This window comes from Cherax quadricarinatus, chromosome 18 (genome assembly GCF_038502225.1).
Source record: "Cherax quadricarinatus isolate ZL_2023a chromosome 18, ASM3850222v1, whole genome shotgun sequence".
NCBI classification, from domain to species: Eukaryota; Metazoa; Arthropoda; class Malacostraca; order Decapoda; family Parastacidae; genus Cherax; species Cherax quadricarinatus.
This window is the reverse complement of record NC_091309.1, coordinates 13,371,096-13,386,196: the sequence shown is the minus strand read 5'-3', so window position 1 is coordinate 13,386,196 and position 15,101 is coordinate 13,371,096. Positions and strand designations below refer to the sequence as shown.

The window sequence follows — 15,101 nt, the reverse complement described above, 5'->3', positions numbered from 1 at the left end:
CTCCCGGCGCCCCCACTGGTGTGAATATAGTTCCTGTAGACCTTATAATAAGTGTCTTAAATATAATTCATCCAGTCCTTATAGTGGGTGGGTGAACATAGTGTCTACAGAAATAATAAATGATGCACGTTGGTCGCCAGCTTATCCCCTTAATATAAGACTAAGACAGTCAAATGGGTGACTGTTTAATAAGCCTCGATCAGTCACTCCTACCATATGTGACTCATCATAGTTGGCTCCTTCTCTGTAGATTAGGGTTGCACACACACACACACACAAAATCTCACCCATAACTACCTGCTTGCAGGTGCGCTTGCCTATCTCTGTCATTTATGCTGTTGACTGTGGAACACATTGTAACTGCTTGCCCACGGCTTTGATCTTTTAAAGTCGTGGTGCCTGTAGGAACCTCTGGGATATTTTAGTCTTTTGACATTAGCTTTTTTTTTTTTTAACTCTTGTGGGTTATTCAAATCAAATCAAATCATTTATTTCTTTGTACAGTACAGTGTGTAGTTTACATGTAATAAAATATTGTCAACCACAAAGAAAGCCGCTAAAATGCGGTTGTGTGTAGGTTCGTATTTACTTTTTATTGCAAAGAGCGCTAAGTGATATTACAGGTCAACATGCTCTTCAGACTTCACAACTTCCTTTCTTGCAGTACTGGCTGCACTGTGGCCGACGTCCTCACCAACTCATATAGAACAATCACAGCCACCCTACGTCCACGCTTCTGCTACCACCTGTCGCCCACAAAATGGTTTCAATGCTGATTTTGGGCTGGCAGCCCCAACCCGAACCGCTTGTTTGCTCCCGCAAGAAGCCGACACTCCCACATCCTCGACTCCTCACTACCACCTCCAGACAGAGCATAGTCGGGATGAATCAGGTTACGCCACCCGTCTTTTCCTAAGGTACTGTATGCATGTATGTATATAATTCATAACTAGCCTTCACTGGAGAAACAACTGTTGACCGAAACGTCATCTACAGTTTCCAGCCACGGAATCTTTCATGTAGAAATAAATAAAATATACCGATACAGTGATAAACATATGCATATATATTTTTATTTTTTTTTTATTATCACACCGGCCGATTCCCACCAAGGCAGGGTGGCCCGAAAAAGAAAAACTTTCACCATCATTCACTCCATCACTGTCTTGCCAGAAGGGTGCTTTACACTACAGTTTTTAAACTGCAACATTAACACCCCTCCTTCAGAGTGCAGGCACTGTACTTCCCATCTCCAGGACTCAAGTCCGGCCTGCCGGTTTCCCTGAATCCCTTCATAAATGTTACTTTGCTCACACTCCAACAGCACGTCAAGTATTAAAAACCATTTGTCTCCATTCACTCCTATCAAACACGCTCACGCATGCCTGCTGGAAGTCCAAGCCCCTCGCACACAAAACCTCCTTTACCCCCTCCCTCCAACCCTTCCTAGGCCGACCCCTACCCCGCCTTCCTTCCACTACAGACTGATACACTCTTGAAGTCATTCTGTTTCGCTCCATTCTCTCTACATGTCCGAACCACCTCAACAACCCTTCCTCAGCCCTCTGGACAACAGTTTTGGTAATCCCGCACCTCCTCCTAACTTCCAAACTACGAATTCTCTGCATTATATTCACACCACACATTGCCCTCAGACATGACATCTCCACTGCCTCCAGCCTTCTCCTCGCTGCAACATTCATCACCCACGCTTCACACCCATATAAGAGCGTTGGTAAAACTATACTCTCATACATTCCCCTCTTTGCCTCCAAGGACAAAGTTCTTTGTCTCCACAGACTCCTAAGTGCACCACTCACTCTTTTTCCCTCATCAATTCTATGATTCACCTCATCTTTCATAGACCCATCCATAATATATATATATATATTATTGTAACCACGAACAAGTTGTATTTAATCAACAACAAACTGCGGCTAGCCGGGGGATCGAACCCGCGTTGTTTTAGCCCGCCTGGTGGGAAGAGCGAAAATTCACGACGCCCTAAACCACTGAACCATATTGTATGGTCCAGTGGTTTTAAGGCGTCGTGAATTTTCGCTCTTCCCACGAGACCCCTCAAGGAAAGTTCCTTGATGTTGGTGAGGGGCTCTTGATTTAGGGAATTGGATCTGTGCTCCAGTTCCCCGAATTAAGCCTGAATGCCTTCCACATCCCCCCCCCCAGGCGCTGTATAATCCTCCGGGTTTAGCGCTTCCCCCTTGATTATAATAATAATAATCTTCCCACGAGGCGGGCTAAATCAAATCAATTTTATGTGGGGTTTAAATATTATAGGACAGTGTGTGGTTTACATATTATATAAAACTAATTACAGAGAGGGACACTATTACACCTAGCGTGACTAGGCATTTCGGGCAGACTAAGATTAATTCAAAACTCAATATTGGTACATATTATGGAGCATATTGGTATTAAGGCTAAGTAACTGCATTACAGTTCATAAATTTAGCAATGTGAATGGTTTTGTTTTGGTACAATACATAGTTTCTACTGAAGCTCCTTTATTGGAGTATCACAGCCAAACTTATGACTAGTTAAGATTCGTTAGGTAATAGTTGTATTACGTATTTCTATGTTTATAGTCAGATGGGTGAGTGTAAGTGTGAATTGTGGGGAATCACAGATATCTAGAGAGGCCTAGGTTGTTTTGTATGTGTGTATGATACAAGAGAATAGGTGGTTTTCATGTAGTTAGCTGACGGTGGGATGTATCAGGGAGATAAGATGATTTCTAACGGTAGTTTTGAAAGCAATTAATGTGTCTGCAGTTCTAGAATTTTCAGGTAGGGTGTTCGATCCCCCGGCTAGCCGCAGTTTGTTATTGATTAAATACCACTTGTTCGCGGTTACAATAATATATGTATATATGAGAGAGAGAAAGGAGAGAAGGCTAGAAGACATCAGGTGAATTATTATTATATTCATGAGGGGAGCCCTAAACCCGCAGGGGGGTCATACAGCATCCTTGAATCAAGCAGGTAGGCTTGATCCAAGGATCCAATTTCTTGGATTAAGAGCCCTTTGCATCAAGGTGAAGAGGAGAGGTGAAAGCCAAAGCCAGGTTAATTCACGTGTTCCGAAGATTAGAGCAGTTGGTAATATACTAAGAAAGGTAAGGATCAATCAAGACAGAAAGGAAAGCTAGAAGTGGACATATAACAATGGAAGAGGATCAGCTTCTGGGATTTTTATGGTCTCTGACATTACAGAAAAGTGTTGCTATGTAGAGCAAATGGAACAAGGTATGTTAATTAAGGTGTATAAATCTGAAGTAGGCGAAAGGAGGTTTAGGAGACACCCTGGGACGGACTGAAAGAAGGGCTTGAGCATCTGTCAGTCATATGTATGTTAAACTGGAGTGGAGTGGCTTTTTTTTTTTTCGTTTGCGGCGCTGTTGGAGTGTTAGCATGATAGTATGTATGAAGGGGTTCAGGATTAACCTGTTAGCTAGACTGAGTTTTGAAGCGAGAAGTGTTGGGGTGTGCTGGTTGTTTTGTTTTGCCTCGTTTTCTTTGCCTTTCTAGAAAGACAGCTGAGACACAAGTGATGACGAATGTATTGTTCACTTTGGGTCATCCTCCTCGGACGTCCTCGAAACATTCCATCCACTCCAGATTTATACATCTTATTTAACCACTCTTTCTTAAATCTTTCTACATAATCAGACAATCTCAGCAACTTCTTTTCTGCTATTTGAAATATAACGATCATATACCCAAACAATTCTAATTTCTCCATTCGATATTCTCTAATTTTCACCATACACACTGATCCCACATACGATTTTTTTTTACTTCCTCCAACCTCCTCTTTGTTGCAGCATTCAAGGAATAACACAATAACCTGCTGTCTGATATACATCAGAAGGTGAACACAATAGCCATCTTGCTAACTGAAGTTTCCAGCGCTTGTACGCACTTGGCCTTCACTGCAGGTGCCCAACCCCTGTATTTACCCGACCCGTATACTCGTGAAGCTCTCAGTAACTACGTTCCTTTACCTAGCTCCTCATCTTTCAGGAGACAAACTGAGGGGTCGTCGTCAGCATCTGCAACACTGACTATCACTACCCAGGTGAGCATAGGTCACTTTACCTAAGGACGTTATGGTCTTTGGAATGGCAAGATCCTGCTCAAATTTGCTGTTTCGTTGCACATTTTTTTGCAGTTCTTCATATATTCACGAAGAAGGTTAAACCCTTAAACACATTTTAATAATAATTCTTGATTTGTATTTTTCATGTGTTATTATTTTATATTTATTTTTTAACTTGGTTTATTATTTTCTTTTTTTATCTGGCTTGCAACTAGTATTATTTGACTCCAGAAAAGAGAATACTTTTAATGGACGTTGACTGATGTTAAACGAGGAATGTGATTTAGTTTTTATTGTATTGTATTAATATCGAGTGCTTTGACGTCAGACAAGCATGGTGGCCTGCAATGCCCAGGTGAACTTGAGCTACGTAGGACAGGCAGCTGAGATGGCATTAACGGGAGTCTGGGCCATGGCTCCAGCACACTCCCTCACTCACTCACACTTGCACCTCGTTATCAACACTACTAAAGAGAAGAACCTGGTCCTTGTAGTGTGGGACGGAGCAGAACAGGTAAATGTTTCATACTTCCTTGTGACCAATACAGACACTGTGCCCACTACACTCACCCTGGTGCACCTGCTTACTGATACACGTGTTTACTCCTGTGTACCTACAGAGTTTCATGCTGATCTCGTCTGGCTGTACCGTCACCTTGACCTCGGGGACCCGGGGCAAAGCTGGAGGCAATAGTGAGGCCAGCGGGAAATGGGACTGTGGCATATTAGGCAATAGTGGTAGCAGCAGTAGTAGCAGCGGCAGTGGTAGCAGCAGCAGTGACAGAAGTAGTAGCAATAAAGATGGCAGGAGCTGGGGCGGTGGCAGATGTGACAGTAGTAGTAGCAGCAGCAGAAGTGACAATGGTGGCAGCCGGTGGTGGAGGCTCACCCTACATGGAAATCGCACTTGTTCGGGTAAGCAAACCTTCATGCCACTCTTAAGTACACATCTACTGAACTTTTATATCTAACAGCGAATAAATAGAAGGGTGGACGAGAGGCTCAAACTGTAGTCCGTAAATTGATAGTGCGAGGCTCAACTTTCTAGGGCAGTGGTTCCCAAATTCTTTTAGGCTGCCGCCCCATGGTCTCCCAGGCCGAACATCCCTAGCACCCCCCCCCACACACACATACTGCAAATTCAAAGCTACTAGCCTAACACTATAAACAAGCGTATTTATTTCACAAATAAAAATTAACATAGTAAACCATTTTATTAACAATATGAAAGGGTAACTTACGTCTCATCTGTAAGTACATTGTCTTCACAGTTTTAATGAGATGGATGTGCTTGGTGCAGGAACATCCCCTTCTCAACATCAAGCTTGAAGGCACTAAGAAGTCTTAGATCTCCACAGTCAGTAATTTTGAGTGTTTCTTTGCTTGGAAAGCAAAGCTGAAGCTCCTGGGCTGAAAAATATAATACAGTAAGTATTAGTTCTGGATCCCTCCTATTAGAAGCTCAGGTTAGCTTAGAAGGTAGAGCGTTGGACTGTTAGTTTACGGACCGCAGTTCGATCCCCTTTTCCACCCTTCTGTTTATTCACTGACAGTTGTTTATCACAACTTAATTTGAGGTATGTTCGGCTCAAGATCTTTCACACGTCTTCGTGCATTATCAGGAGCTTTGTAATGTTGCAAGAGTAGTAGCAGGTGGAATGAGAAGAAGTTTCCTCAAATTCAAAATAAGAATTAAAAAAATAATTTCTTTGCATAATATACAATGTGTAGTTTACATGTAGTAAAACATTGTTAATTAAACACAAAGAAAGTCACTAGCATGCATGATCGTTTCGGGCAGTGAGCATTTCAAAGGAAAGGAAGCATGGTGATGCCAACCAGTTCCTCTAAGAGGAACTCCTTGACGCACTTGAGTTTTCTTTGGTTAATAACACTAAGAATTTCTTTAGAGGACTTGGATGGTGGGAGGAAGGAGCTGGAGGTGGACTACCAGTGGACAACAGAAACAGACACCACCAGGATGAGCACCATATTACTCACGCTGAAGGAGGGAAGTCTTGAGAAACATCTTCTCAACATCACCATCTACTCTTCCCATAAGTACGTCACTATGTATCTTTCATAGTGTCATTGTAACCTAAGAAAAAAAAATAGATGTACAGTACCGTGATGTCTGCGCGATCTGAGAAAGGTATCCCTGTATTCCATAATCCGCCCCTTGTGTCTTAATACACGTAATTAGAATAGCGCAGAGAGCGGCATATCTTTATGATAATTCAACTAAATATTAGTTGAATTATTATAATCATGGGGGAGCGCTAAACCCGTAGGATTATAGTACATGTAGGGGGGGATGGAAGGTATTCAGGTTCAATTCAGGGAACTGGAGCACAGATCCAATTCCCTAGATCAAGAGCCCCTCGCCAGCGTCAAGGAACCTCCCTTGAGGGGTATTAGTGTTGAAGCTCTGAAGGTAATCAGGAGAGGTATCCACAAGACATGAGAAAGCAAATATGCAAAGAGATCAATATCCCAAAATAGGCAAGTACATTAATCTCGAAGCTGCTCAAAAGTTGCATCATAAGCATGGAAAGCTTGAAGCTAATCAGATGTGGCACTCACAAATTATAGTGTGAAAAGTAGTTTCAATTTTTCCATTTAAAAAAAAAAAAAAAAACGAACTGGGACCTACGCAGGCTAAAATTAGTCCAAACTTTTCTCTAAGTAAGTTTGGCTAGCACTTAAGAAAGTTTTATGTAAGCCTAGTATACATAAAATTCAAATGTTTAAGAATGGTATTGAGGACACAGACGTTATAGATACACACAAAAAAACATAAAATTGATTTGACCTAGAATAACCAAATAAAGTCAAACACTGACTTATTTCTGATAGGAAACTTCCTCCATTTCACATACTAATTTGATTAATAAAATTGACATATAACTTACTCAGCCTAACATCAAGATATTGCTTTCGTTGAGGAAAACACATAAGCACTAAGTTTAAAGCTGACCAAAACATGCATTTTCCACTTATTGCAAATAATCCAGCAGAATTTGTGCTTAAAGTTTTTTGAGGATAGTGAGGCTCAGGTTCGAGTATGTAGGAGAGAGGGAGATTATTTCTCAGTAAAAGTAGGCCTTAGACAGGGATGTGTGATGTCATTATGGTTGTTTACTATACAATGGAGTTGTAAAAGAAGTGCTCAGGTGTTGGCAAAAGGTGTGGAATTAAGAGATAAAGAATCTTAACACAAAGTGGGAGTTGTCACAGTTGCTTTTTGCTGATGACACTGTGCTTTTGGGAAATTCTGAAGGGAAGTTGCAGAGGTTGGTGGACGAGTTTGGAAAGGTCTGCAAAAGAAGGAAATTAAAAGTGAATATAGGAAAGAGCAAGGTGATAAGGATAATAAAATAATTTAGGTAATGAAAGATTGGATATCAGATTGGAGGGAGGTAGTATAGAGGAAGTGAATGCATTCAGATATTTGGAAGTGAACCTGTCAGCAGAAAGAAAGAGCTCGGGCATTGGTGGCATGTGGATGTGTCTTCTGAAGGCTCCTCAGTTGTTTGTTGGTGGTGTAGGCCCTGTTTAAGCTCTGCTTTACCATCTTTCTTTTCTTGTGTGCTTGTGTTGTCATTGTTTTCTCTATCAGGTGGTGTTGTGTGGCCCATTTAGGGGGGGTTCGACCGAGATGTCGTTCGCCCCATGGGGGGGACCCCCTCTGGTCCCTACTCAATTGACAACTGTTTCATATTTGCCGGACCAAGATATGGCTAGTGTGCCCCCTACTGGGATAAACAAACGGGCCCTTGAGGTTGATGACAGTGCCAGGCCCCTGTCTACCCTAAAATGCCAACCAACCACTTGTCCTGACTATGCTCCTTTTCCTCCTCGAATTGCTCCAGATGTGATGGTGGTTCTTGTGCATCCTAAGGATGGCGGCACACCCTTCACCAATCCACGGGGCGTCATCAACACCATCAATGGATCTCCTTTCGGCAAGGCTTGCATAGATGGGGGTGTCCAGCAACTCGGTAGGGGTGCAGCCCTAAGGCTCTGGCTCCATCGTAAGTCTTTTCTAGCTAGAAACTTACCACTAAATGCCATTCATGTCCTGGGTAGGTGGAATGTTGTCTGCTGGGAGGTCCGTTCCTCAATCCTCGTCGCCAGTTGTTGTTACGGCAGAATTGGACCGATTTCTGCATCCCTCTCACATGAGGAGATCCACTCTGAACTGGTTTACAGCAGGGGTGATGACTTAGGGTTGTGGGAGGTTTGGGGCCTCTCGAATCGTCCTGCCCCATCTCGTATGGTTTGTGTATGTTTCTCAGGTGCTCTCCCAAGATCTGTGACTTTTGGCAACCTAAAGTTTCCTGTTCTTCCTTATACTTTTCCTTTACTCCAGTGATGGAAATGTTTCCTTTATGGGCATGGAAAATTGTCTTGCCGTGGTAAGGTAAGATGTGCAAACTGCAGCGGGTTTCACCCAGTCGTTAAAGACGGCAATACCTGTACCCACCCAGCTTCATGCTACTTCTGTAAAGGGAACCACAAGGTTACGTCCCAGTCTCGCCCGGCATATCGCCAGGCTCTTGATTTGGCAAACTCAGCCAGGGCCCAGTCTCTTTTGCTCGATGAATGTAACTCCTGCTTGTGGTCTGTAAAGCCAGTCATAGTCTATCAGCCCTTGCCTCCTTCGCCTCCAGTGCCCCCCACTAAGGGTGTCTCCCCAGCACCAACACGGCCAGGGCACCTGTACTCCACAGCTGTGAGGGCTAATGTCCCTGTTACAAATTGGTTTGGGGCTCTTGCAGACCTCTCTCCCTTTAGAGGATTCCCCACCCCCGGGGCAACATCAACTCAGGGTGTCCTCGGACCTGGCTTCCATTGCGGAAGTCATTGCCCATGCCCCTCCTCATTCACAATGCACATCCTCCCGTCGAGGTGGTGCAGTTTCCATATTGACTCGATGTTCGGTACCCCACCCAGTTCTGGTGGACATCTTACCCCACCCGGAGCCTCCCATTTTTCAGCCGACTGCCCCCAATTCTCCTCAACCCCAGCCTTGGCCTGTCCCTATTCCACGACCCTTTGTGTCTGAAGGTCCCGCCTCTTCACTCTCACTTGCCTGGGCTTTATTCCTTCATCCTGTTCTCCTTCTGGTGGAGGAGGTGCTACATTCCTACCTTCAGGGCACCTCTTTTGCGACTGCAGGTCTCGGTTCTCCCTCGCCTTATTGGGCTACTTAGTTCACACACGTGAATCATTCTCACTCCTCTGTTTTTCTTCTTTGGAATGCACGTTCCGTGCTGGGGAAGCTTCCGGACCTTCAGAAGTATCTGGCTGAGGTACAGCCACTGGTGGTGGGTCTCTCTGAGACATGGTTATGTCCTCAACATTCTCTTCGGGTGCCTGGTTTTACTGTTTACCGTAGGGATCGCCTCACAGGGAGCGGTGGTGACCTAGCTCTTCTTGTATGCAACCGGCTCCAGAGTACGACCCTCTCTCTCCAAGCCTATGAGAGTGGAGTGTTGGAAACTCTGGCTGTGAGAGTTGCCTTGGGCACTCAGTGGAGTAACATACTCCTGATCTATAATCCAGGCAAGTCGGTTACACAAAGTGAATTTACCTATTACTTTGGGCAACTCCGTGGTTCTACACTTGTGATAGGAGACTTTAATGCTAGGCACCAGTTTTGGGAGCCATCCATTTCTTTGGGATCGGCGAATCCCACAGGTAGGCCCCTGTTCCAAACCCTCCTCGCATCTCACCTTTCGTTGCTCTCACCACCAGGTTTGGAGACTAGAGTGGATCTTTATACCAGGCGAGTTTTTACCCTAGACCTCGTTCTTGGGTGTGGGTGTTTTACTACAGCTGCTGTTACTGTTGGTCCCTTAATGGGGAGTGATCATCTCCAGTCCTTACTTCTACAAATGGAGCCTTAGCAGTTCCAGTGACGGCAGTTTGTTCACGGTGGAAAACCACCCAGGCCGGCTGGACAAACTATAATTGGGTCCTCTCTGATTATAGCCTGCCTCAGGACTCCTTGCTGGATGAGGCTGTCACGTCTCTTCAAAAAAAGGGGCCATGCTTGAGGCGGGCTCACCCATTCACACCCCCGGGTTCCATGGTGGAATGGTAAGTGCCTCCGAGCAGTGAAGGCGCGTAGGACAGCATGGGCACGGTGGCAGCGCCAACCCTCTCCGACTCAGCAGCTGGCTTACCGAAGTGCAGACGCTCTTTGTCAGTGAACCCTCCTCCAAGCGAAACGTGCATCTTGGGCTTTATTCTGTTCTTCTCTTTATTTTTGCACCTCTGCTAGTCAGGCATGTGGTTTTTTCCACTCTATGTTGGGATCACGTTCTGTAAATACTTTTCCCCTGTTGGGGGAAGGAGAGGCTCCACTCTTACTCTGGGACAAGGCTGAGTCATTTGCAAATTTCTTGTCCTATGTTTGCTCCTCCTCCTCTACCCTCTAAGGTGATCATATGTGGCCCTTTGCCACCTTCTGTACCCGAGGTTCACTGCCAGGTGCTGGCATCTCCCTTTAGCTCCCATGAACTGCAGTGGGCACTTTCCCAGCTTTCTTCCTGCTCTTCTCCAGGGGAGGATAACTTACCTTATTCATACTACATCTACCTCCCTCTTGTACAGATGCTATGCTGGAGGTTTTCAATGCCAGCTGGTCTATGAGTGTCTTCCCTGATGTGTGGAAGCGCTCTCTCCTAGTTCCGATTCTAAAACCAGGCAAGGGTGATACCCAACCAGGCTCTTACCGACCAATTGCTTTACTGCCCTGTTTGGGTAAGGTGCTGGAATGACTGGTGGCTACCCATCTCTCTTGGTGGACTGAGGAACATGGCTTCTTACCTGATAACCAGAGTGGCTTCCGAGAAGGTCGATCCACACTCGACCCTTTGCTTCAATTTACACAGCTCATGCACACTTCATTTGAGTGCTGGGAGTTCCCTTTGGCTGCATTTTTGGATCTACACAGAGCATTTGCTTCTGCATCACACATGGCGATTGTTTTCAAGCTGGGCCACATGGGGCTGACAGGAGCTCCCCTCTGCTGGATGTGTAAGTTTTTGCAAGGGAGGACCCTTCATGTTGCAGTGGGTGGCGCTTTGTCCTCACCCCGTCCTGTATACTAGGGAGTGCCCCAGGGATCTGTTCTTAGCCCACTCCTTTTCTCTGTCTTACTGTCCGATCTCCCATCCAGGGAGTGCATACCCTGGTATATGCGGATGATGTGGCCCTTATGTGCAGTGCCCTGACTTTGCTGACAGCGCAGGAAACACTTCAGCGTGCCCTGCAACGCATAACATCATGGGCTGCCACCTGGGGTTTGGAGGTCAGTAACACTAAGTCCAAGCTCTTATGTTTTACTAGACGCCGACTCCCCACTCTTCCATCAGTCTCATTGAATCAGACGCCAATCCCTTTGGTCTCCTCTCATCGTTGGTTGGGAGTCACCTTAGATGCACCATTCTTGACATGGAAGAAACACATAGTGGCCCTCCACCTCTCGTGTGCATGTCGCACTGCACTTATGCACCGGATCTCTGGCACCAAGTGGGGGGCGGATCGAGACCTTCTCTTTAGGTTCGACACGGCTATGGTTCGCAGCAAGCTAACTTATGCGAGTGAGGTGTATGGCTCAGCCTCTTCCTCCTCTCTTCATCGCTTAGACATTCTCCAGAATTCAGCCATCTGTAGTATGCTGGGGGCATTCCCCTCTACCCCCATTGCAGCCTTGGATACAGAGTCGGGAATAGTCCCTCTCTGCCTTGTACTCACCCCTTCTGCCTCTCTCCACAGATATGGAAAACAGCCTCTGTCCCCCCACGTTTGGTTCAGCCTTCCTTTGTGGCCAGGGCCCAGCGTTCCCTGACCTGCCTTACACTTCCTGCGCTTGTGATAACTCCCTCCCCTCTCCACTCTCCGGTCCCCCCCCTGGCTGGACCTGACGCGGCACATTCACCTTGATTGGCATTACAGGAACAGGGAACCCCTCAGTTAGTTGCATTTCTCTTTGAAGAGTTTCGCTCTGTTACGTATGGCTCTTCGTTCTCCATCTACACAGACGGCTCGGCATGGACCTCCCCCCTTTCCACATCCTCTGTGGCCTTCTTCACTAATCTCTCCCTGTGTCAAACCTGGTGGTTAGACCCTGTTCATTCTGTTCTGGCAGGGGAGCTCTTCACCATTCACCAGGCTCTGGCTTTTGTCCTAGATCACATTTCCCCACAGCCATTGGTTCTCTTCTCTGATTCCCAATCCTCCCTAGCACTTTTGTGCTCTGCCCATCCATGGTCACTACACATCCTCGTTCGTTGGATGCAATCTCTCCTTCTGCGTTTCTTGCGGAGCCCAGGTTTGAGCATCTCCCTTCAGTGGATACCCGCCCATGTTGGAATCTGGGCAATGAAGTGGTGGATCGAGTGGCCTCCCTCGCCCACACACTTCCTACTATTACCCCTCTTGCCCTAGGCCACAGTGATTTCACAAGGGCTGTTTGGAAGGGAATCCGCCATCAGTGGCAGGAGGGCCTGATACACTCCCTCTCTTCTTCGGCGTTGGGCTCTGTCCGATCTTTTAATGGCCCCTGCCCTTGGGCTCGCCATTCCAACCGCTCGGTGAATGTTGCACTGACTTGCCTTCAAGTCGGGCACTCATGACTGGCGGTTCATCTGTACCACCTTCGGATGACGGACGCTCCATACTGCCCATGGTGTCCCTCACAGCCTGAGACGGTGGAGCACTTCTTGCTGTGGTGCCCACGTTACCACTCTGCACGGACTACTCTCCATGTGGCCTTGTGCACGCTTGGGGTGCACACTTTCACTCTACCTCTCCTTCTCAACAGGGAGGGGTTTCACCCTCTGGACCGTCGGGAGATATTGGCCTGTACCTGCTCCTTCCTGCTGGCTTCAGGGTGTATCATGGACATATAATATGCAGTTACTAGTCAAAACATTCTTCCACTTTGGTCGAGGTCCCCTCTCCTAGCACTGGATGGCCGGGCTCGATACGGCGTATGCTGTCAGAGGCCCTGAAACCCAACAGAAGAAGAAGAAGAATTGAACCTGTCAGCAGATGAGTCTATGAAAGACTAGATGAATCATAGAATTGATGAGGGGAAAAAGGTGAGTGGAGCACCGATGAGTCTGTTGAGACAAAGAACGTTATCCATGGAAGCAAAAAGAGGAATGTATGAGTGTGAAGCATGAGTAGTGACTATTGCAACAAAGGGAGTCTTGTGCCTTTTTTATATCATTAGATTAAACTCAGTTGTACTATAGCTCATTCTAGCTCAATACATAGTCAATACCAAATTCATTATATTAGACCATAGTGTAATTACTAGTGAGAGTCTGGTGCTATTTTTAATTTGTATTTTTATATTATTAGATTAAACCTAGTTGTACTATAGCTCATTCTAGCTCAATACATAGACTATACCAAAGTCATTACATTAGACCTTAGTGCAATTACAAGTGAGAGTCTTGTGCTATTTTTAATTTGTATTTTTATATTATTAGTTTATACCTAGTTGTACTTTAGCTCATTCCAGCACAACACATAGACAACACCAACTCCATTATGTGTATTAGTGACTATACTCTACATGATCAAAATGCTATAGCTATACACTTGTCCAAACTTCCCACCACTACAGATATCAGTACTAAAACTCAACCCACAACTCAGGATATAAATAACCATAATTTAAACCTAGAAGATGATTGATCACGTTGACCCTGATCTAAACCTACATAATCTGACACACAATCAAAACCTATTGGAAAGTAACTGCCTTTACTACACAGCATCACAAGCCAGCACTATCCTAAACAATGCTAAAAGTCTATCAGTACTTAACTACAACATTAGGTCCTTAAGCAAACACTATGATGACCTCCTGGCACTCCTTGAATCACTAAAGACACCCTTCTCCTGTATTATTCTTACTGAGACCTGGCTTAAGCAGGACACAGTAGATATCTACCCTCTACCAGGATACACAGCAATCCACAACTGCAGACCATACCAAGTTGGGGTGGTATTGCAATCTATTACTCTAACCAGTTATCTTGTATTAGCACCACTTGCTTTAGTGATGAATATGAAGAATACATTTTTGCTAATTTTACTGTAAAAAACCTTAAGACGCCTATAACAATTGGTGCCATTTACCGGATACCCCACACTAACATCCCAAATTTCAGTGAGAAACTAAAGGCACTAATAACAAACAGACAAATGAATAAGCACCACCTTCTCTTAGCTGGAGACTTCAACATCAACCTTGGCCTACTAGATGATCAGCCTGTAACTGATTTCATCAACAATATGAACAACACACTTCTCATACCAACAATAACTAAACCAACCAGGCTCACTGAAACAAGTGCAACCATAATAGACCACATATGGACCAATATACTAGCCCCCCTTAAATCAGGGATAATCACAGATAGCACTACAGACCACTACCCTACCTTCCTCTTGACAAACATTAGTAAACCACCACTTGAATACAACAAAGTTTCATTTAGACTCCATGATGAGGCCTCAATAAGGAAGTTCACAGCTGACCTAGAGACTGTTGACTGGCCTACAGAATTCTCCAAGGCCAATGGTATTGATGACTGGACAGACATTTTTCTTAACAAATTACTTAGACTATACAAAAAACATTGTCCTATAAAAACGAAACAGATCACAAACGGCTTGGTTGCCCATGGCTAACCAGCACCATTCTGAAATCCATTGATAAGAAACACCAATATGAAAAGCAATATAGACAGGGCTTAATACACAAAGATATTCTTAAACACTATTCATCAGTCCTCACCAAAGTAATAAAGAAAGCCAAACAACTATACTACTCCAGTAGATTCACTGACACATGAGGAGATATAAAAAAGACCTGGAAAACACTCTTTCAGATTCTAGGGACCCACAAACTGAAAAAAACCAAGAATATTGCCCTAACTAAACCTAATGAA

The 15,101-nt window shown here is 45.0% G+C and overlaps 1 protein-coding gene and 1 long non-coding RNA gene across 3 annotated transcripts in view; one reads left to right on the top strand and one right to left on the bottom strand.

Moving 5' to 3' along the window:
• The window catches only part of LOC128689394 (uncharacterized), a 31,436-nt gene that overhangs the window by 1,790 nt on the left and 14,545 nt on the right, over positions 1-15,101 (top strand). Inside the window, exons 2-6 of the mRNA XM_053777617.2 lie at positions 665-917; positions 4,044-4,098; positions 4,448-4,633; positions 4,740-5,034; positions 6,030-6,180. Of these exons, the coding sequence (XP_053633592.1) occupies positions 665-917; positions 4,044-4,098; positions 4,448-4,633; positions 4,740-5,034; positions 6,030-6,180 (940 nt within the window). The remainder of the gene's footprint in view (positions 1-664; positions 918-4,043; positions 4,099-4,447; positions 4,634-4,739; positions 5,035-6,029; positions 6,181-15,101) is intronic.
• The window catches only part of LOC128689395 (uncharacterized), a 31,077-nt gene continuing 21,041 nt past the window's right edge, over positions 5,066-15,101 (bottom strand). For both annotated transcript variants that reach the window (XR_011392141.1, XR_008407156.2), the window contains exon 3: positions 5,066-5,529. This is a non-coding gene — a long non-coding RNA (uncharacterized lncRNA). The remainder of the gene's footprint in view (positions 5,530-15,101) is intronic.